Source organism: Rhinolophus hipposideros (assembly GCF_964194185.1).
Source record: "Rhinolophus hipposideros genome assembly, chromosome: 6".
Lineage (NCBI taxonomy): Eukaryota > Metazoa > Chordata > Mammalia > Chiroptera > Rhinolophidae > Rhinolophus > Rhinolophus hipposideros.
This window is the reverse complement of record NC_138052.1, coordinates 87,105,443-87,128,324: the sequence shown is the minus strand read 5'-3', so window position 1 is coordinate 87,128,324 and position 22,882 is coordinate 87,105,443. Positions and strand designations below refer to the sequence as shown.

Genomic DNA, 22,882 nt, shown 5'->3' with positions numbered 1-22,882 from the left:
CCCTTCTGTACCATCTCAAATTTTGCTTTTAAGTCTGGGCTTAAAGACAATTTGTGATGACCGCTGAGATGGTTGTGAGTCAGATTTTGGTACTAGGGGGATCTCAAAGCATTAGGTCCAAATAATGAGCTCTGCTCAGAGCCAAACCATCTTTGTTTTAGAGGCTAGGCATTCTCTGTTGGCACAAGTCAGCGTGGTTAGATGTGGGAAGGGTTAGCAGCCCTGGGGTGGGGGTGGGGGCCTGTTTCCCAGAAGTCACAGTTCCTGGTGGAGAGAGGGAGCCGTCCATTCAGTTTCCACCCTGAGCTCTCAATGGTGGCGCTGCCTTCACCCACCTTTTCCACAGCACCCCCTCCAGACTGGGCAAAATAAGTCTCCAGTGGCCACTGTTCCCTTCTTTGCTTCCTTAGGAGACTTGACCTTTCAATGTTTTCATTGCCTAACATTTTAAAAATCATGTTTTCCCCATGTCAAACCGTATAATATATAGTAATTATATAAAAATTTAGAAAGTATAGAGTATTACAGTGAAAAAAATTACCCACAATCCTATCACTCAGAGAGACCCACTATTACTATATTATGTATATTCTTGAGATTTTTATCATTTTCTCTCTCTTTTTTTTCATATGGACAGATTATTTTTTTTTAAATGCTCTCTCTGCTTTTAATTTATTTGAGAGACTGCAAATGCTAATTCGATTCTTTATCTGTTTGTATCAGAGGGGCCTATCTGACAGAAGCTAACAGCCTGTCTTTAGCTGTGTGAGCATTTGAAAAATGTAGCAGATTTGATGATGGCATAGGAGAACCTGAAAAACAAAAGCTAGGATAGAAAAGGAAAGGTATGGAGATGGCCCTCTAAGGGATTGACTTTGGTGAAAAGGGAGGGAGCAGCACTGGACTGAGAAACAGAAAATCAGAGTCCTGCTCTGCTACCTGGTCACCTCCCAGAAGCTCAGTTTCCTCATCTGGGAAGTGGGAGTACTTTTCTGGGTTGTACTGATGATTCAGTTCAGGAAATGAGGTACTCTTTATGCAGATGATTTGCAAACAAGCACTGCAAGAATCAGGTAATATTATTACAATGAGAAAGGTATTCAGACTTGTCCAAGGTGATTCAAAGAAAGGATAAAGTGAACAAAGGTGTTTGGGAGTTGTAGGTGGGTGAGCAGGTAAAATGTTTAATTAGCTGATTGATTTTGTTGTTGTTAATGCACCTAATGGTTCATGTGTACTTTCTGTGAAGTTGGTTATGAAGCCTGGAATTAGGATTATTTTATTTGCTATTTTGTGCTGGTCACTCTTTCTTTTTTTTGTCTGTGTATTTTTAACTCAATGAGTACATTCTCCTGTAAAGCTAATATGTTTGCTCTCTCACCTAAGAGACTGTTATCAGACTTTTACTAGGGATTACAGGCCTCCCATATCAGGAATCTTGCTGTATTTACACAAGAGTGAACAGGACAGGCATAGCTCTGTGTTTTAAACAACAGATAAGGTTTGTGTTGTGTGTGTGCATGGAGAAGGGAAGGGAGGGGAAACAGGGAGTAGTTGGGTGGGGGTGGAGCCTGGGAAAGATGTATAAACACCTTTCAATATGTGAAAGAATTCCTTTGTCTCTGCTCTTGAGCCTCAGAAATTGGGGTCGGGGGAGGTGCATTAAAAGACGGGGTTTACAGAGTGAGCTCTGGAGTCCAATTGCCTCAGTCTAAACCGTATCCCATCCGTTATTTCACTATGTCATAGGCAAGTTCCTTCATCTTTTTGTGCTTCGATTTCCTCTTCTGTAAACTGGTATAATACTAATAGTATCTACGTCATAAGACTGTTGTGGGATATATATAAGCCATTGATATCTTCAGGACTGATCCACGTCATCTTTGTGTTGAATGTTTGAGGATTTGAGAAGGTGGTCCTAAGAAATAATGGGCTTCCAGGTTCTGTGGCTCTGAACACACCTGAGTGTTGAGCAGACCCAGGTGAACCTCCCTTGTTGGAGGTGGGGGCGCTGTAAGTTTTTTTCCTGGTGAGGACCTCAGGGCAGCCTAGTAGCAATACATTTTGACGGCTATGCCAAGTACTTGTAGGCAGTTTCTCATTATTCCTCACATAATTATGTTCTTATTTCACTTAGGAAGACACAGCTGAGAGTTAAGTGTCACATCTCATTGCTAAGTGGCATCCCCATCATTTAATTCAAGCCTGTCTGACCTCTGATTGTGTGCCTAACCATTGGGGGCTATTCTGCTTCCACTGATGAAACATAAGAAAGGCGGTCACCATGAGCATCCCCACTGCTGGAACTAATGAAGCTAAATAAAGAGCTTATCCCTTTCTCACCTCCTTTATCTTGTTTCACTGAAAGGTAATTTAGGGAGCATATGATAACTAACTTGTTTTCCTCCACAACTCTAACATCTAGACCACAAGTCAGAAAATTAAACTTTTAACATAATGCACATGGACATTGAGTGTAGTGTGAATTAACATCCATCTAAATGGTTTCAGGCAGCATAATGGACGTAGCCAGGTCTCAGTGAGTCATAGGGTGGAGCATTGGAGCTCACCAGACCAATCAGATTCAGATTTAGCCCATAGGGGCTGGCTCAACACAGGAAAGATGGCACCCACAGGAGGAGGCTTCCTCACAGGGGAAATGGTGACCGTCTTCCAGGCCTTGCCCAAAGTTACACACCTCAGTCTGCCCCCTGGATGTCTCCGATGCCCCTGAGTCACTCTCCCTCCACTGGAGTCCAGGATGAGTGCCTATGAGTGAGTCTGTGCATGAGTCCTTTAAGAGGACGCCTGGGTTTCCTGCAGCCTTCCATCCCACGCGGACGGTCAGAATCCCCACTGATTTTCACAGTCGGATGTTGTGAGGGCCATTATTCCTCGCACCAGGACTGTGGTTTCTTCCTCTTCCTTGGGGAAACTCCGTGACCAAGATACTCCTCCCAATCTTTATCCAACATATGGAGGTTTGGGGCCAACCTGTTTTGTATCTCCTCCCCTCCTACCAGTCTCAACATGGCTTCTTCTTTATATCCTTAGTTATAAAACTTCTGTTCAGCCATTCTTCAGATGGTTCTCCAGCTTGATTGTTGTATTGTTTAGTTGTAATTATGATGTGTTCATGGGATGAGGCAAGCACAGCATTTATCTACTCCTCCATCTTGGATCATTCTCCCCAAGTACACATTTTTTATATGTTGTATTTTCCTGGCTTAAGTAAAGCCATTAAGTTATGTTTAAAATTTATGTAGATGATTAGGCATTTGGGAAATTCTGAAAGGTCATTTCTTAGAATTATACTTTCTTGGTTTTCCATTAGACGGAGGCTTCCTTCATTACGAAATGACAACTCTACTACCCAGGTAACATTCGCCCTCATGTAAACTGGTGATAAGGCTAACTTGGTGTGTCCTAACTACTTATAGATCTACCACAACTTAACATGGGTTAACCCTTGCTTTGCATTCTCATCTTTAACAAAAATACCTGAAAAGACAGGCAAGCACTGGAGGAATAGTGAGATACATTTAACTTACACCTGCCTTATTGATTGTACATAGGTGATTATGCTTTTGCAAGTTTCATTTTTCTTTCATCTAGAAGTATGGCATTAGAGTGCACTCAGGCTCAATCTGATGGCTTTAATACTTTTCTGTTGTTGAGTACTGGTGCTAAGGAGCAAGGTTAGCATGTGACAGGAGGAAACATACAGGAGTGGTTAGAAGTCTTTCCTCCGGATTCTCTCTGCATCTGACGTCTAGCCCACCACTTAATAAACACTTCCTTGCCCTCTGTAAGTCAAGCATTGTTTGTGTGCCTCAGTTTTCTCAATTGAAATACATCTTCTTATCCTCACCTCCTTTCAACACACTTCAAACCACTTGGCGTTTTATATATATTTGGCTTTTTGTTTCTCTTCACTTCCCTCTCTCCCCACATCATTTTAATGAAAGAGGTTTTGTTTTATCCCTAGAACACTGACTAACACATACTAATGCTCAAAAAATATTTGTTGGATAAATTACTCAATTAATAATAGCTTTTACTTCTTAGAATTGTTGAAAGGAATAATTAAAGTAACAAAATGAACTACTTGCTATTTGTATCACCCAAACTATCATCCAGTGTTTTCATAAATGTGGGAGGCATACTAGGTTTCTCAAATTCTGGGTGGTGATAGACAGTTAAAGTTGTAATAATTAGGATTTAATTTTCATTATCATCTTCAATTTAAGGCAAGGGGTGTTAGTTTGTGAGTTAAGATAATAAGAGCATTATTGAACTCTCAGAAGGTAAACAGCATGAAAATGGAACACAAGTCACTGAATTATGGGAGACTCTTCTAGAACCATGTTCTGTGGTGGGTGTTTATTGGGTATGTCTATTGGGTTTAAATCCCTGTAATAATGAGCTTTGTAGTAACAGCAATCTGTTGTCTGTATAATATCTAGATTGGTCATTATGTAAATGGCGATGTTATTGGCTAACTTTTTGATTCATTGTGATTTGTCAATTGGATCAAACCTTCAATTTAGCTTCCACCTACATCACGCCCCTAGTACTGTTCTCAAAGGTTACAAACATCTTTGACGTTGACTATCCAAGTGTCTTTCTGAGTTTCATCCTCCTTGATACTCTCTTTGTCTGAGATTCTAATCTCCTTTAGCTTTCTTCATATGCTCTCCTGGTTCTCCCATGATGAATCTAGCTTTTGATCTGGGAAATTGGTCACTGAAATTCTCAGGTGCCTAATCTGCATGGTGGGGATAACTGGCAATACTCGTGTCAAGAGCAAATGGCAAGGGTTAAGTGAAATCACATCTTTGACGTACCTGGTCACCTCCCCGGTGGTGGTCAGTAAATGCTAGCTTCCTTCTTACTCTGTGTTCTCTTATCATCCTGCCTTTTTAATTTCTTCTTCTCCAACTGTATGTGAAGTATGATGTTTTCAAGATCTTTTCCTGAACTTCTGAATCTACAACTTACGCACTCCTATAAGTCTTGTGCTCTTTGCAGATGTTTTCCAAACCTCTGTCTCTGCTCGTGCTGACCTCCAGACCTTTATTTCCAATTGCTTCCTGAACATCTCAATTCAAATTATCTCAGATTTAATGACTGCCTAACTGACCTCATGCCCTTCCTTCCCAAACTGACTCTTCTTCCTCTAGTCCCCATTTTGATTATGGTATCGCCACTCTCTTAAGCATTTGGTCTGGAAACCTTAAGGCCAGTTTCAGTTCCACTTTTTCTTTTCTTCTTTTTTTTTTAAAGAGGGTGCAGCTCACAGTGGCCCTTGCGGGGATCGAACCAGCAACCTTGGTGTTATTAACACCATGCTATATCTAACCAACTGAGCTAACCGGACACCCTTTCACTTTTTCTATATCCTGCAACATCTAATCAGAACTGTTGGTTTGGTCTTGGATAGAGCTTTCTTTCTTCCTTTCCTCATTGAAGGGGAAATTTGGAAGTGAAGTTGGTTGCTTGAAGTTAGGCCAAGCAATAGCTACTTGACTGACATTCACAATAGTAGGTCACAGAATTCGAGAGATTGAAGATAGGGAAGGAATTATTGAAAGATGTCTCTGGATTAACACTATATAGACCAGGCCAAACCTTACTCTATATGGAAAAACCAGTCTTTCTCAATCCTATTTTTCAAATCTATGCAGATGCTACTATGGTTAATAAAATGCAAATCTAGTTTAAAGAGTTATTGAATGTGTAGTCGCCTTTTGTCATTGTATAATTTTCCAAGTAATGCATACTAAAAGTGCCGAGAGGTTTCATCAAAATGTTAAGATGTTGTATTATGAAACATGGATTTCAAGGACAATTGACTTTCATTTGTTCAGAGTCACCAATGAATAGGGAAAAATGCCAGAGATTACAATTGAGCTTTCAAAAATAAGATTTGGGGGGAGAGAGATTGCAACTGAAAGTCTCAAAACACTTGACTAGTAAGTAAGTTTAGAACTATTTCCTACAAACACATCTGTTATATTCAAGATAAGATAATGGATGTGTGTGTGTGTATGTGTGTGTGTGTCTAAGATAAGTCTTGTGTCTGGGTTTACTAGTTGCTTGCTGGATATTAAGGAAAATAAATATATGTGCAAACAAGCATTAAGGTGGAAGTGCTCTGTACACAAAAATAAATTTGGGTTCTGATTCTGAGTGTAGTAATGCTTGATAGACGAGGTGGTGACTGATTGTAGGCTTTGAAGAGAGGTTAAGATGCCCTTATTCCGAAGTGATTGAGAACGTGCGAATGATCCAAATGAGCACAAATGGTACCCAGTCCGGTTTGATTGAAGTGTAGGACATTTGAAGGACAAATTGGGGCTGGGTATGGGGTTCTTTAGTTTCGCTCCTCTTTTGTTTGAATTTTATGATATTAACAATGGGGGCCTCCCAAAGATTTTAAACACAGGCGTTGACACGATCTGTAGACCAGTATGAGCATCCTATTTTCTTTATTACACAACATGGGTATTTAACAATTCACCGTAAATCTAGCTAATGTCTGGTCAAGGAAATGGAAGCAGAAGCTGCATAGGAAGAAAAAAAGAGCTCAGTCCAAGACATAGAAAGGGCATGGCTGGAACTCTAGGTTGTGTTGGAGGTAGACTGCTTTTGTTTATTTGCGCTGAGTTTAGAGTGTTATCTTTGCCTTGCATTTGAAAGGATAATTTGGTTGTTCTACCTCTAGGCTGATTGGAGGCTGATTAACAGGTCTTTTAATGTTCTTTTATTTTTAAATCCCGAAAAGCTCCCTTCCTCTGGGATAGTTAGAGGTAGAGTTGAATTTCAGTGGCAATGCCAGCAGCATTAATACCCTCCAGGACCAGAGTCTCCTAGGTGGGATGTCTTTATAGATGGAGCAGAAGAAATAAGTTCTGTTGGATTAGCCTGGAGAGCTGAAGAAAAGGGAATGACTTTACTTGATGTCCATTGTCCCTTTCTCTTCTCTACTTCTCCTTTTCCTCTGATTCTTGCTTTGAAACACCATCTGTTTTCCTCCTCACCATGCTTTGGGATGACTGTCAGCTCTGTTGTCTGTGACTCAAGTCCAAACGCCCCCGCCCCCCATCATTTAAAGCACAATGAGGAAATCTGTGTTTCCTTTGTAGTCATAGGGCCCTAGTAATCTAAGTATTCTCAAACCATACATCGTGTTTTCTTATATTTTGCCCACTTTGATGCTTTAAAAATTTTTTTTAAAAACTACATTTAAAGCCATCCTAGCTGTTACACTGCACTGTTTTGTTTAAAACATGTGCCTGCTTTGTTAGTAAAAGAACCTTTGCCAAGAGAATTGTATGTGGGAGGGTGTGACTAACTTAGCAAAGGCCTTATCTCTTATCCTATCTGCCCGAACTCTCAAGGCTGCCTTTGATATGACTTATTTCTTTCCCCACCAGCCCGCCCTCTCCAACCTTCATTGCTATTTTTCCTACCCAAATTATTCATATCTAAATATTTTCACTTTTTAAAAAACTAATCTACTCTGTGGATTCATTTTCTTTTGGGTGATCTGAACCACTGGTTTCCTACGCCTCTGAATGACAGGTACTCAAATTTAAGAGCATTAAAATTCTGTGTCCCCACTCCTCCCACCCTTTAAGTATTATCCGGAGGCCTTCTCGCCTGCCTGTGTTAGGATTGTCCTGTTTCCCTTTTGGCAACTTTCAGCAAAGCCTGTAATGTTACCAGGTTGTTTGAAGGGAAATCGAAGTCCCAGTGGCCAAGACACATTGGAATAGGAAAAGTGAACCGGAAAATGATCTTTCTAAAGCTAGGTTCACAGCCAGGATGGTCTGAGTTGCCTCCTGTGTCCAGACTTCTAAAGATGGTCATCATAGTTTAGATGCTAAAGGCAATTGTGTCATCATTCATTCATCTATTTATTTAGTCTACAAACATGTAATGAGCAGCTACCATTACAAGATACTGTACTCCGTGCTAGAGATTTCATAGCAAACAGAATAGGCACGGTTGCTGTTGCTGCTGAGTTTGGAGTGTGTTCTACAGGAGAAGATGGACAATAAACCTCTAAAAACAATTCATGACTGAATTACCGTTGTGCAGAAGGAGAGGGTCTGTAGGAGAGGCTTTCCTCGTGGCCAGTACAAGCACCAAGGGAGTTTACTTGTTTCTAACAAGCTGGAATGAGGACCATTTTGCACTGGAGGCTAAGGACTGAGCTCTGTAACCCAGGGGCAATCGGGATAAAAAGGGCATTAATGGCACCAGATTTGAAAATCCTGCTCTCATTTTTCAGTTTTCCTAGACACCAGCTTGCTATCTGTAGCCTCCCAATTAGGTCAAAGTGGGCTATGTGAGGAAACAGGAAAGTAAAGATCTCACTCAAATAACAACAAAGTGCTGCCCACGCCAACTGCTACCTCATGTCAGCTCGAAACCTAGTAACTCTTTATTTGCTTACGTTGCTGTCGACAAGTTCTCGTCAGCTATGCTCTTCGTTCTGGTTGAAATCACGCTCAGGAATTTGGCCCCTCGGCCAGCTCCCTTGAGTCAGTGGGTGCTGTCATGCATCTGCCATCAAGGTGTGGCCCACGGTGAGTGGTCAGAACCCAGGGCTCGGTTACCAGCCTGGTGAAGGCTGTTGTGTTAAGCAAAGGTGGGAGGCGTTCTGCAATTAGTGGAAGGAAGTGATGGCCTAGTCTGCTCAGGTAGATTTAGACGTGACTCATTCTGAAGGACAGAGCCACGGGGAAAAAATCAAAATTTGCCCTTATGTTACTTGTTTGGTATCTTAAATTCGCTTAAAGGAACATCGTGTGAGCCTGGGGAAAAGCCAGCTTAGTCTCTTATGTCACTCTCTTGGTACTCAACCACTGATTCCAGCTCCACTTCCTCCCCGCTGGTCTAGGTGACCATCATCTCTCTCTGGGAGCCGCCTAACTTGTCGCCCTGCTTCTGTTAGTACTTCCAACCATCCATGCTCCACCAGCAGCCAAAATGATCTTTTGAAAAATCTCTAGAAAAATCACATTGCCATACTAAGTATAAGCTCTAAACTCTTCCTTCTTTAATATGGACCCTGATGGCCACTTGGAGCCCAACCTTGATGTCGGTCCGCAACCATTCACCAAAGACAGTAGCACTATGCTTCCTGTTCCTCGAATACCTGCTCAACGCAGGACCTGGACAGCTTTCTCTTTTTCTCAGAATGCTTTTCCTTTGTAATTGGAAATCTTCACATCTTTTTTTGCTGTTCCTTTCTTAGCCTGGCCCAACTCTTGTATCACCTATGAATGAAAGGCCTTTCCTGAGCACCTGCTTTAAGCCCTTTCCCCACCCCACCCTCAGTCCCTTTCCCATCACTGGTTTTGTTCCCTTGTTAAATTATATCCCTGCCACTGAAGTATGTGTGCTTCTAAAGCACAGCCCTTGTCAGTCACCCCCTTCCTATTCCAGGCACATGTAGGTACTTAGCAAGACATATGGCATGAGGGAACCTTGACACTGTAGAGAAAAGACATTTCTTTCTTTCGTTCTCTTTTCTGATTTTTCTAAGTGGCAGAAAGAACATAAAAGCACTCAAAAATCTCTGCTAAGACAGATAAGAGAAAGTTCAATACAGAGTTTGAAGTTAAGAATGTATTGGGGGAAAAAAGATTGTTAGGTAAGTCCATAACTCGGCTCCTTGCTCATGGTTCCACAGCTGGTAAGTGGTGAAGCTCAGATCGTGACTTCCCTGATGAGCCCACACCAGTCCTGGAAAGGACAGCAAATGCACCGAACTCATCTGCTGAATAGTATTGGAACCACACTGTAAAAGACTTCAGTGTTTATTTGTTTATTTTTTGTTTTAGTTTTTACTTCAATGTTTGTTAAAGCGTCTTAGGCTATTTCAGAATTATTGTATCTATCAGACCATGGGAAGAATATAGACTTACAATAAAAATCTTAGAGGTTTAAAAAGAGATTTTATAAACCACTTAGTCCAGTGTCTCCAGAGGAGGCTGAAGCCCAGAGTCCTTAAGTTGGGAAATGTTGGGACTGGAATCAAGGTCTGCTCCCCACAGAGCCTGGTCTCTGGGCGGGTCGGCTCTCTGCTTCCACTTCCTGAACCTAGGAATGCATGCTGTGGATTTCCGGTTGTATTTTGGACATACCAAGTGTAACCTTGACATAGCCTTGAGGGAGAAAAAAAAGCTCCATTTTGTTCATGGAAATGCTCATCCACCTGCCAAATTTTTTAAATGCCTCACCCCCCTCCCCCCACCCCCGTGGGGCAAGGATTTATGACTTCATCCTTATCCCCCTCCCCGCCAAATCTGAGCCTCTTTCAGAATGTTCCTGCCTCAGGGCTAGGAAAAGAAGTTTCCTATTCTAATAAATAAAATACAAGTTTTCTCATGGTCTCAGCTTTCCTGACACAAAAATGATCTACTTTTGATGGCTGGTTGAAAGGACTTTTTAATGATTTTTCAACTGCTTTGTTATGTACAGAAAGGAACAGTAATTAGCAAAGAGGTTTAGACCATTTCCCTGAGTCCTGGTAGGCTACTTCTTGTAAATAAAAACTTAGAGAAAGTTTTCAATTTCCTGTGCCATTTATATCATATTTGAAGGTTGGTCCAGGAGTTTGTTTTGGATAGGTACAGATTTCTGTGCATCTGAGATGAGTTGAGGTTATGTTAGTGGCTCTCAGTTCCTTTGTGTTTGATAATCTGCCTGATCTGTTCTTCTACTTTCTTTAAATGGGTCATCTCTCACTGCTATCCTATCAATATTTTACAAAGGGGAGTCAGCCGCTGTGTCTTCCTTTGTGACCCAACACTGTGGGAACATGTCAGCATGATGGTCTTGTTTTTGTTTTTATGAACATCAATTTTCATCACGATTGCTCGTGTTTGATATTTGGGATGAGATACAGACAAACGAGCAGATTATGACTTGGTATTTCCCCTGGCATCCCTGATGGTGATTCGTAATTTATACCTGGAAAAGATTTACTGACCTAACTGATAATCCTTCCCAACAAAAGATAAACACACTTATAAGTCACCAGTGTAAGTCAGACGCACTTGAAAGGGACAAAGAATTCACCTGCAAGCACTTTTGGCACTTTGCCCTTTCCCATGAATTTAAACTGATGACAGAGAAAGCTGTGGCTGCCAAAGCACTTTCCGCAGGAGAACCTCCCAGCACCCCTGGGGGTGGGACCAGCCCGACCTGCCAGCCTGTGTGGAGGAGCTCCAGACTGGCCCTTTGTGTTTTATAAGAGGGGTTCAAAGAAATGGAAGCAAGGAAATTGCCCTAGTGCTGTGGAGTTCAGATCTGTGAATGCCCAGCTCTCCTCACTTCTCTTTTGTCCAGGGGGTCCTTTAGGAAACTCACAGGTGAGCCTTGAAACGTTGCCTAGGTCATTCTTGTTCAGTTGGGTGCATGTGGGCTCTCCATGTCATGCTGCATATTCCTGCGAGCAAGATAAACTGCTTTCTTGGGACAGTGATTTATCAACTGGATGTGTTCACAATGCATGAAATAAATCATCAAATCCCCCCAGCTTACAGGAAGGGTGAGTCAGTGGCAGAGGGTGGGTTGGTACTACTAGCACTATTTTATGTAATAGTGAAGTCCTCAATGCCATCTCAACTGTCTGGTCTGCTGGTTCTTGCTCCGATCTCTCAGATTGCCTCTCCCGCTCCAAACACAGACAGTACAAATTCCTTATAAAGTTCGCTTGGTCTAGATTAGGACTCTTCAGGGAGCTCCTTGAGAATTTTTATTTTGTTCTCTCAGACATAAGCTGTATTAGAATAGTCAAACACATGTAATATGAAATGCTGGTAGGTAATTATGTAAAATCATTAATCTACTATATGCAATACCGAAAACAGATATTTCACCTGATAACAGCCATTAACATAAGTCACTGTTTTTAATCATGAATACTAAAAACTTAAAATTATCTTTCAAAAAATTCTCAATAATATTCAGAAAGTAAACGGGAAAGGGAGAGAGTCCTAATGCATTGCTAATAACTGTAACATTGGGGAAGTCAGTCTTTTAAAGCTTTTTTTTTTCAGATGCTCAGGCCCCATCAACATAACAAAAAAGAAGAGGAGGGGGTACTGAGCAGTTATTACTGCAGTCATTTCAGCTGCATAAATCATGGTTTGTGACAACTCAGGCTATAAAGTCATTGGGATGACAATGACTAGCACGGAGTTAATCAAATAATTATTTAACTCGTGTCCCTCTTCGTCTGGTCCTGGCTTCAGAACATATTTCATTCGTTTCCAGTCTTCCTACAACCTTTAATATTAAATGGAGGGACTGCACAAGTCTAGGATGTATGTAGTAGAGTGAATGAGAGAAGAAATGCCAACTGAGTTGTGATCTCCCTAAAAAGAGGGTTCTTCTCTAAGTCAGTTATGGAAACACCCCCAGTGGCCACCACAGTGATTTGTTCCTGCCAATCACTGACTGTTACATTCACTTCTGGGTGGAACTCAGCACTGGCTAAACCCGTTTTCTTCAGGAACAGTCCACTCAGGGGTCACCTAATCTTTCAGATACCATTTTTCTAACTCAGTTCCTTCTGTAGGCAGACAGTCTAAGTTAGGTGCACAGGATAGGGCCCCATAATGGCCTGCAGGCACCTCTGCCAGACCGAGCTCCTTCAGATATCACCATAAGCAGTGGTCTGCTCCCTCCCTGAGACAAAATCTTCACATTCTTCAGCCTCTTGCTTAGTGTGTGCTCAATAAATGCTGCCGTTATTACTATTATTAGTAGTAGGTCAAGGCTTAATAAGTGTTTGCTAAAATATGAATGAGTGAATGAATGAATGAGTGAATGAATGAATGAGTGAATGAATACATATACCTCCTAATAGATGGACTCTTTTTTACATAATGATGCTAATTGCCTAGACTCCAGTGTTAAATTCAGATGAGGTAGTGTGAGGAATGGAAGAAAAGAACAGCTGCTTCCTTTATTCAGAGCTCTGACCTGTTATTTGCAATCAGTGGCTGTGTAATGAACCACTAGTCTTTATGTACCCCAAATATCAAAGGGTGAAGAAGACAATAGCGGCTCATCAAAAAGCCTGTCGCTCTCTGAAATGTCAGGGGTAATCAAGTTCAGTGTGAATGGCTGGGATTTGCATGCTATCCCTGTGGTTGAGGTACAATTGGGGCAGGATTGGTAGTTTATATGGCTGCACGTATTGAAAGCTTTCAGAAGTAGTATTCCCATATATTTTCAGTAATTTTATATTCAAATTCAAGCTAGGGATTAGGTGTTTTAAAAAACATGATTAAAGTATTTGTTTTCCTTGGTTTTTTTTTTTTTATATTGTGATCATTTGTGGTTTTTACCTTCCATGTGTTTCCTGATATAAACTTTAGCGTATGAGAAGGGTCAATAAGCTTAAATTTTGTCATAACCTTAAAAACTATAATTTTAAGTCATTCAATTGAGTTCTGCTCAAATCTACTTCAATTTATATCTTCAGTAGGATTGAGAAACTGAAAAAAAAAATCAAGCCAACATTTCTTTAATCTCAAAGTTTGCCAAAGAAAATTAAAGGGAAAAAATACCCACAAAATGTGTAGTGCTCTGGGGATTAGACTGTTTCCCCAAATTAATTGGTTTTCAAGACAATGTTGAAATCCATAATTTGTGTGTGTGTGTGTGTGTGTGTCTATATATATATATATATATATATATATATATATATATATATATATATATATATCAGATTTTCAATGTTCTAAGTGGGAGAATAAGAACAAGCATTAGAGTAGAAATCAGGAATCTTTATTTAACAAACTGCATATATATGTAAAAAATATTGTGATTGCAGATTGCTGCCTATTTTAAAATTGTCACCCTTATTAAATTGAAATAACTTGTTTCTAACGATGCTCGATTGTTCGATGTACAAATTCATACTAACTCCCATTTTAAAGAAAATTGTGATGCTCAAACTAAATAAATGTTTCTCACCACACTGCCTGTGGTCAACCCTGGTAGCAACCTCTGGACTTTAGATCAGAATAGATTAGGTCTTTTTCAAAGATACTGAATGAAGTCCTTCTTCACTTGTCCTATCAGTCAAGTCACTTGTGTCTAAATTCGGAAGCCTAATTGCCTTCAAAATTCCCCCACGAGAGAGATCCCAGGCCAAAGACGAGAGGTGCAGAGATTGGAACTAGCAACTTTCATTTTTATCAGTACATTTGCACCTATACAGAGGAAGACTGCTTTGAAGCAGAGTTTCTGACAATGGAATTAACCCTTGTTACTATGCTGACTCTACTAAGTACTTTGCTTCTCTTCCATGTTTAGTTGAACTTTGTCTACTTTGGAACTTAGGCTGGTGAATTTGACTCTCCCCAAATTCACCAGAGAGAAATAGCTCCTCAAATAATTAGATTGTCTATTTTCAAGGCAAACGGGAAATAATAAATTGTTTCTCCATTGCATTCTTTTGCGTTCAGTAATTTTTATGGAGTTAATTTCAATTTAGCAGGCTTTATGTGAACTTGCTTCTAGAGGATTTACTGCATCTTACATGAAAACTGTCTGCTTCTGACATTTTAGAATTACCCACCTATTTATGGGATTATACTGCATTCTGTTCTTGAAGAAGCAAGTCAATTTTTGGCGTAGATTTTTTTTGTTTCTTTTTTGTCAATTACCTTTGCCTGTTTTTATGAAAGTTACTCTTGAGGTAAGAGTGGAAACAATGGAAGGAGATAGAGTGTAGAGAATAGGATTGAGTGACTTCCTTAAGGAGATGGTCTCAATCATAAACTATTGGTGGAAAGAAGAAACCTTAAAAACCCAATCCAATAATTTATTTAATTAAAAAGTGTATTTACATATTTTTAAAATAAAAATAAATTTTTATCTGATGCCTAGCTTGTCTATGATCTTTGGAGGACTTGTTAAAAGACCAATTACTGGGTCCCAATCCAAGCTTATGATTATCTGGTGGGGCCTCCTACTCATTTTGATGCATTCCAAAATCTGAGAATGACGGCTACTGAGAATAGTAGCTTGATATCCTAGCTGAACTTGGATGCAGTTCATCTTCCCTCTTTGATTCTTTAGTCAACTGATGTCCCAAACCAGAGTTTGGGCCACACTGAGAATGACCTACGAGACCAGTTGTATCTTTCAAAATGCTTGACCACCTCTATGTCTATGCATACATCTAGGTTGGGGTTGAGAGTAAACCTATCTCCACTGGCAGAAGGTTACCACAGCATTTGTCCACGAGTCGTAAATGCAAAGCATTTCAACTATTATTTTAGTTCCATAATCTTAGTGACTCAGAAACCAAAAGTCAGTGTCATTCTTTTATTTCATAGATGAAAAACAATTCAAGCTCAGAATTCCCAGGGGGAAAAAAAAGACAAAACCTAAAAGAATGTAATATGAAAATTAATCATAACATCTAATTGCAAAAATTTCAAGTGCCAAGAGAAGTTACCCCCGAAATGGAGGAGGAATATCCCCAAATCAGGCTACATCATTTGATCAAGAAAATCAACATGTAGGTGAATTTACTTGTTATAATACTGAGTCAAATCGGTTTCCGAAAAGATGGTTGATGGAAAGTTTACTCTTTTGCAGCGATGGTAAGATAGTAATTTTAATTAAATGTTGTCGTTCAAAACTCAGGGAGGCACTGCAGGGTAATAGAAATCAAGGAATCTTGGATTCCAGACTTGATCCTCTCATGCTCTAGAAATGGTGGGCAAGTCATTCATCTTGAAAATGAAAGTGTTGGACTAGATCAAGTGTGAACAAAGTATGGCCCCCGGGCTCACCAACCTGTGTTTGTATGGTCTGAGAGCTAAGAGTGGTTTTCATAGAGGACATTTGCAATCAATTTGATAATAGGTAACGCTTTCTTTAAACTTAAATGAAAAGTTATCTCTTCCTATAGGAATTCCATTCTCATTTGTAAATCTGTATTACAAAAATAAAATAAAATAAAAAAATAACGACTTCATTACCGTTAATTTTGAACTACATCAACTGAACAATGTAGAAATTTGTTAGAATTTTATCTTGTCATGTAAATACCTTCTTAATATCCTTGGTCTTCCTCTTGACCTGCAAAGCCTAAATTACTTACTATCTGACTCTTTGCAAAAATGTTTGCCTACCCCTGGATTAGGTGACCTTTGAGGTCCCTTAAAAAAAAACACAGTTTTTTTGTGTGTTTTTTTTTTCTCAGCACATATCAATAAAATGAATTGTGGAATGCAGATGACTGGGACAAAGTGGCTTGGCCAGTGTTTGGTCATATTTTGCTAGTATTTGCAAATGGAATAGAATGAGACTGCTTCAAAGCAGAGCCCCATTCCCTGTTAACAGTTGTTCATCTTTACCCTGTAGGTTTCCAATGCAAGAGAAGAGGTCTATAAGCATAGTAGTTTATGCTACACTGCCTGGGTTAGAAAACCAACCCTGCCTTGGGCAAATCCTTAACCTATCTGCCTCAGTTTCCCCATCTGTTTATTAATGGAGAATCTGTTTATTAATGTGCACAGCTTCCCCGGAGAGGGCTGGGGATTGTACATTTTACAAAAACCTCAAAGCAGAAACCCTCTTTGACAGACCGTTTTCCTTTCCCATCATGTACATTTACATTATTCATATTATAATAAATAGTCTAGCCAGCGAACAATTAATCAGAACTAATTCAATAATCACCATTAAATGACTCTGATATTTCTAAAATACATTCCTAAGCATACCGAAAATACTATACATTTAATACACCGAAGGCAGAGCTCCCCATAGTACCTGTTTGGAACTGTGTGCCTAATTTCATGCCCACTTGAGGATGGAGGGACCTACAGGCCTCCCAGAGCCAAGTGTTTCCTGAGTACCAGTTTGCATAAATGGCTCAAATTTCCCCCGGAAAGCCACTGTTGGAATTTCAGCTTTGATCCATAATATTAAAATGTAAATTTGTTACCTAGGAAGGTCATTTTGAACCCCTTAATGTCTATTTGTTAATACCTTAGCTCAAATTAGTTATTTTTTTATTTTTTATTTTCCTAATTACCTAGCTGACTGAGAGCAGTAGTTAAGTAGAAGTGAATCAGAATCTGTGAGGTGGGCTAAGGGTAAGTTTTGAATAAGGATCCTAGGGTGATGATGACGTATCCCCCACCACTGTCACAACCCAGTTTTTGCATGAATAGCTGCGTGCACGTGTGCACATCCCCACAAGCACACAAGAGACTTAGTGGTTCAATCTTTAGGAAGCATTGCCCAATACAAATATAATACACACCACACTGATAAATATTTTAGTAATCTCATTAAAAAAGTAAAATTAAATTTAATGATATTTTATTTAACTCAATATAGCATCCAAAATACAGGTCCAGCCCTGTGGCTCAGGTGGTTGGAGCGCCATGCTGCTAGCACCGAGATTGCCAGTTCGATTCCCACATGGACTAGTGAGCTGTGCCCTGTACAGCTAAGATTGTGACCAACGGCTCTCCCTGGAGCTGGGCTGCCGCCAGTAGCTGGAGGTTGGCGTAAGCTGCTTGAACTAGAGAGGAGGGGGGAGGCAGCAGAAGGGGGAAAGAAAAAAAAAGAATCCAAAATACAAACTAAATTAGTTTAAAAATAAACTACTATAAAGACAATCAGGTACTATTGATCTTTCCGTATTTCTCTAAAAAGAAAAATGACCATACCATCTATATCTACAACATGTTTTAAGAATAGGTTTAGCTATTGTGTTTCCCCAAAAATAAGACCTAGCCGGAAAATCAGCTCTAATGCATCTTTTGGAGCAAAAATTAATATAAGACCCGGTATTATATGTTATGTTATGTTGTTATGTTATGTTATGTTATGTTATGTTATGTTATGTTATGTTATTGCATTATATCATATAAGACCCGGTCTTATATTGTAGTAAAATAGGACTGGGTCTTCTCTTAATTTTTGCTCCAAAAGATGCATTAGAGCTGATTGTCCGACTAGGTCTAATTTTCAGGGAAACAGGGTAATTCCTAAAATTGGGTTTTGCATCTCATGTAAGTCATCCACGCACCAAGAAATCGTGACGATATTACAGAACCTTAAGAACATTTTTATTTTTGGTTTTAACCAAAAGTAATTACTTTTAAGCATTCCACAAAGAGCCTTCTACAGAAGACTTGATCCTAAAATGAAACCTCCTTATGGTAGTGGGTGAGTCAATGAAAGAAAATAGTTTTTTTCTTCCTGCTTGTCCTCATTTATCTTTTTGTTTTATTTAGAGTAAGCAGGACAAACTAATTAATTAAGGGAAAGCTAAAAGAAATAAATTCAAAGTTTTCATTGCACTTGTGAACTAATCTTCCCACAATGGCATATTCAGAATGCTCCATCACACTTCACCCCATCTACTGAACCTTCACCAAAAAGGGGGCCGAAGGAAGTTATTTTTGGGGTGTGTAATTTGTCTTTCCAAGTCATTTCCATTCCAAAGCACAGTGTAACCGTTCTCACCTAAAAGAGAATGGTGGAAAATCCTAACATGAATCAATGCTTGCTATACCAGATTCACCTTTCATGGGGATTTTGTTTAGAATGAAAGATGTAGTAAAAACTTTAAGATGTAAATCAGTGGTGAGTAAATATGGGATATACTTACGCATCTGTGCACCAAGTATTGGAAGGCTGTGAGCCACGCAAAGCAAAGCAATATACTACTGAACCATCAATTTAGTAGGTCATTTTGAATGTTGACAGCAAAATGGCTGTGTGCATGAGAAACCACTACTATATTTTGAGAGATCCTTTCTAAGAATCCTGAAATATTAATAACATGGTCTTAATGTAGTTGAAGACAAAGGAATGTGTTAAGGGGTAGCAAAGATTGCCGAGAATAGCATCATGACGATTTTGAATTTTCTGCCTGTGCTTGTAAAAGCAAGAAGAAAAAAATAGTGTGTTTCAAGAATAGCAGACTTCAATTTTACAAATGGGAATAAAAATGTATTCTCTAAACGAAATCATGTATACATATTCTTGATAACATATTAATACCAGCTTCAAGGAAATGTAGAAAAAAATATGTATGAAGTTCCAAAATCATTTTTGCTTAATTAACATATGTATGTTTGTTAATTTAATATAGATATATATATATATACATATATACACACAACTAACTTTGAACTTTAAGAAATTCAAGACATCTTCCAATTTGATTTTTGTGAACTGTGAATTTAATTGGAAATAGTCGTAGAAGTTGAGGAATCGACAATGCTCCCCACCCCCCTTTTTTTTCTTACAAGGTTTTGAATGTGCTGTTTTCACGTTGCAATGAATCAGTTACAGACCAATTTTTGTTGTCAACCTTGCCGTCCCATTGTGAAGTTTTAGATTTTGATGCCTGATGAAATGAAGGAGCACAAAGATCAATCAGGAACATGAAGGGTTTTCCTCCAACATCCAGATATGAAAAAACAAACCATTTATGCGTTTCCAGCAGTCGTTGTACTGAGGTACCAGGTTTCTGAAAGTTGCCTTTGTGGACTGTGACTGACTGAGTGACAGATTGGACTCGGTGGTTTTGTGTCCGAGTTCAGGGACTCATTGCGTTTGATGTGTAATGGACAGCCTGACTCGCAGTGCTTCTTCCTGCCAAAGCTGGGGTTTCTAATTTTAATCGAAACCCTGGGGCCATCTTAAGCATGACCAAAAAGCACCTTGCATGCTGAACCCTATCTAATTATGTGAAGTGTATAAACTTGAGACACATAAATCTCAGTCATTGGAGCAACTTGTTTTTCTAAGATGCTCCGGTCCAGTGAAAGATGAAAGCAAATAAGGGAGAGATTGATCTCCAAGCGCTTTTATTGTAGGTGCTCCACACGTCATAAAGTTTGAACTCGTTAAAGGAAATTCCATAAACAACTTTAGTTAATAGTGGTGAAGTAACTGTGCCTTTCTGGAGCTTCTGCTAAACTCCCTTTCCGCTTGCCATTACAAGAGCATGATTAAGAAAATACCAACAGGATGTGCAAGAGGGAGGAACAGACTTCAAGTGGAAGCCATACGGATGTTTGATGGATGAGTAACGCGACGAGGGAATGTGGCCATATCTGCTCAGAGAGTCAGTTTTGTGGATCTCTAGCTACTCATTTGAATAAAATCTGCTGGCTTGCTGGCATGGTTGGTCTCTTTTGGTCGTCAGGCTGATGGAAAAGTGCCTGATGGCTTCTTCTCCCCCTGGTATTTTTGATAGTACAGAAACATCGTAAGGATGTGATAAATGGAGAGAACTGAGACTGAATCATACTGGAAAGATTGTGGGTAACTGTCACTTTTTTTTTTCTTACCTCTGGGCTTATGAAGTAACTTTATGTTTAATGGCCTTGTCACTGTGGATTTAATAGTGATGGTGTTGATCAATTTTTATTTCAGATTCAGACAGATTTGGGAGGTGATCATGAAGGGGTAGGGAAAAAAGGAGAACAAGGCTATATTAATTATTTTTAATTGTAAAATTTCCCAGAATTAGTGAGTTTTTCCACATTAGTAAATACAGTCCTCGGTGTCAGGGTGATGATGTTTGTAAAGATGAAGTCGTGGAAAGTGTATCAGGTACATAAAGAACTATATGGCCCATGTTCTCTGTACCAGCCATTTGAGGGTGTGTGTGGAGGGATGGAGGGGGGTGTTGAGAAAATGGAAAGAGGAGAAAACAGGAGGATTTTATTATTTTGAAAATAAATACAAGCTATCTGCTGATCTTTATAAAAAACTTAGTATATTCTAGAATCAACCGTTAGTCGGTTCGAGCACTTTCCCCTGAAATTGTGACCCGCATCTTACTAACTCTTTCTTTTATGCTTGGTTGCTTTTTTTTTTTGGTCTTTCACTTTGGGTCCTCTCTGTGGCTATAATTAGGAAATAATCATCAACCAATTTTTTGTTAGCGCTTGGACACGCTTCCAACTGGTTGGTTCAAGACCATGCTCTCAGATTTCATAGCATGTGATCAAGAGTCCATGCTTTGGGGGCAGATCATTTGGGGTCAGAGCTGGTCCCTGACATTTACCAGATGCATGATCAGGTCCTGGCAATTTACTCTCACAGCTGATATTCCTCATTTCTAAGGTAAGGCTAATAACAGTGCCTGTGGAAAGCGGGTGTCGTAAGGATTAAACATCATGCATATAAGCAGGGTACTTGGCACATAGGAAACACTTGGGCAACGTTAGCTGTGATTTTCTGGATGCCACCAGATGTAAGAAAATTTCTTCTGTAGGGCTCCTTGGTCACCTGACCAGAAATGGTAATGACCCTTAAAGGTAATCCATTACTGTTTTGGGGATGCTTTTACCTGCGTCTCATGCCAGATAATCACTAGTGATTGACAAAAATGTCTCCTGATTCAAGGAGATGACATTTTGCTTTGTTGCAGTAGCAGTGGTTCACATTGGTTTGTTTCTTCTTCTCTTTAGCCTGCAAAATTGGATATTACAAGGCCCTCTCCACAGATGCCACCTGTGCCAAGTGCCCACCGCACAGCTACTCTGTCTGGGAAGGAGCCACATCGTGCACCTGTGACCGAGGCTTTTTCAGAGCTGACAATGACGCTGCTTCTATGCCCTGCACCCGTAAGTTGTGTGCTTGTCTCCCGTTTCTGCGATGCCAATAGCTTTCATTACCACCCAGCAGGGCACTGCCAGGTCTTCTCCCAGGATATCTGTGCAGGGGCCAAATTAGATCCAACAGGCATCTTTTCTCAACTGTGGCAAGGGAAATGCTTATGAAAAAAAAGGATCTTTCTCGCTCAGGCTGTTCTGCTTGCCTTCAAGACGCACAGCTGCCAACAGACCACTTTGTGGAGCAGAGACGGAGCGTTCAGGCGTTGTCTGACAGTGTAATTAGAGCTGAGATTGGAGTTTATAAATGGCTTACCATTTCATTGAGGACTCTTGGGGAAGCTTGACAGCTGTGGGGGAAACAGGTACAGGGCAGGGTTCCGGTTCCAAGGGTGGGATCGCGTGTGGACAAGTGGTTTCAGTTCTGTGTGATATGATGTCATAGCTTGTATTGTTATTACCCCTCTTCCTTCTTTCCTCATAGTTTTGTATTCATAACATTTAGGCTTGGATCCTTGCTTCATGCTAGGCAGGCCATAAACGCTGGGTTAATGAATGCCTGGGGTTGGCACCTTGGTATGCAGAGCAGTAGCGAAATCTTTTCTTACACTTTATATGGACAGTGTTCCTAGGTGTCGGCATTCCTTTCATGTACACTCAGGGCTTCACAGACCTTGCAATGACTCTGACCTTGACCAGAACTGGGAGTGGTGTGCCCAGGTATTCCACCTGTATGTTTCCCTTCGGTGAGTCTGTGTATGGAGGGACAGAGCCTCGTGTCCGAGCACACAGGCTTTCCACGGGGTTTGGCTTTGTTTCCCAGCCCACCATTTAGTAGCTGAGTGACTGTTTAGCTTTTTATGTCTCAGTCTCTTCTTCTGTGGAAAGGAGTTGAGAACACTCCCTCCCTCGTGATTATTGCTATTCAATACCCTCATGTTGTTTGCATACTACGTAAAATGCATAAAATGATGCTGCTCAATATAGTTTAGTTTTTACTGTCATGATGACTATTATTTTGTCCCCTAACTACTGTAAAGTCCATCTTGGCCATCCTGGAGCCAACATCACTGCAAATAGAAGTATTTTCTAGTTTGGGAGCAGTTGAGCCAGTTGTGAGGCTATTCTCTAGACCAGTCAAGAACCACCTTTAAAAGGAGTGGGGAGAAAGACTTTTAGGTCCATCCCAAATTTGTGCTGAAATTGTCATCCACGCTGGAGTTTCTTTCATAACCAGA

General features: G+C 40.1%; 1 protein-coding gene across 2 annotated transcripts in view; it reads left to right on the top strand.

The window, feature by feature from the left end:
- EPHA4 (EPH receptor A4) overlaps nucleotides 1-22,882 on the top strand; it is a 134,692-nt gene that overhangs the window by 38,370 nt on the left and 73,440 nt on the right. For both annotated transcript variants that reach the window (XM_081051111.1, XM_081051112.1), the window contains exon 4: nucleotides 21,501-21,656. In XM_081051111.1, coding sequence (XP_080907237.1) covers nucleotides 21,501-21,656 — 156 coding nt within the window. The remainder of the gene's footprint in view (nucleotides 1-21,500; nucleotides 21,657-22,882) is intronic.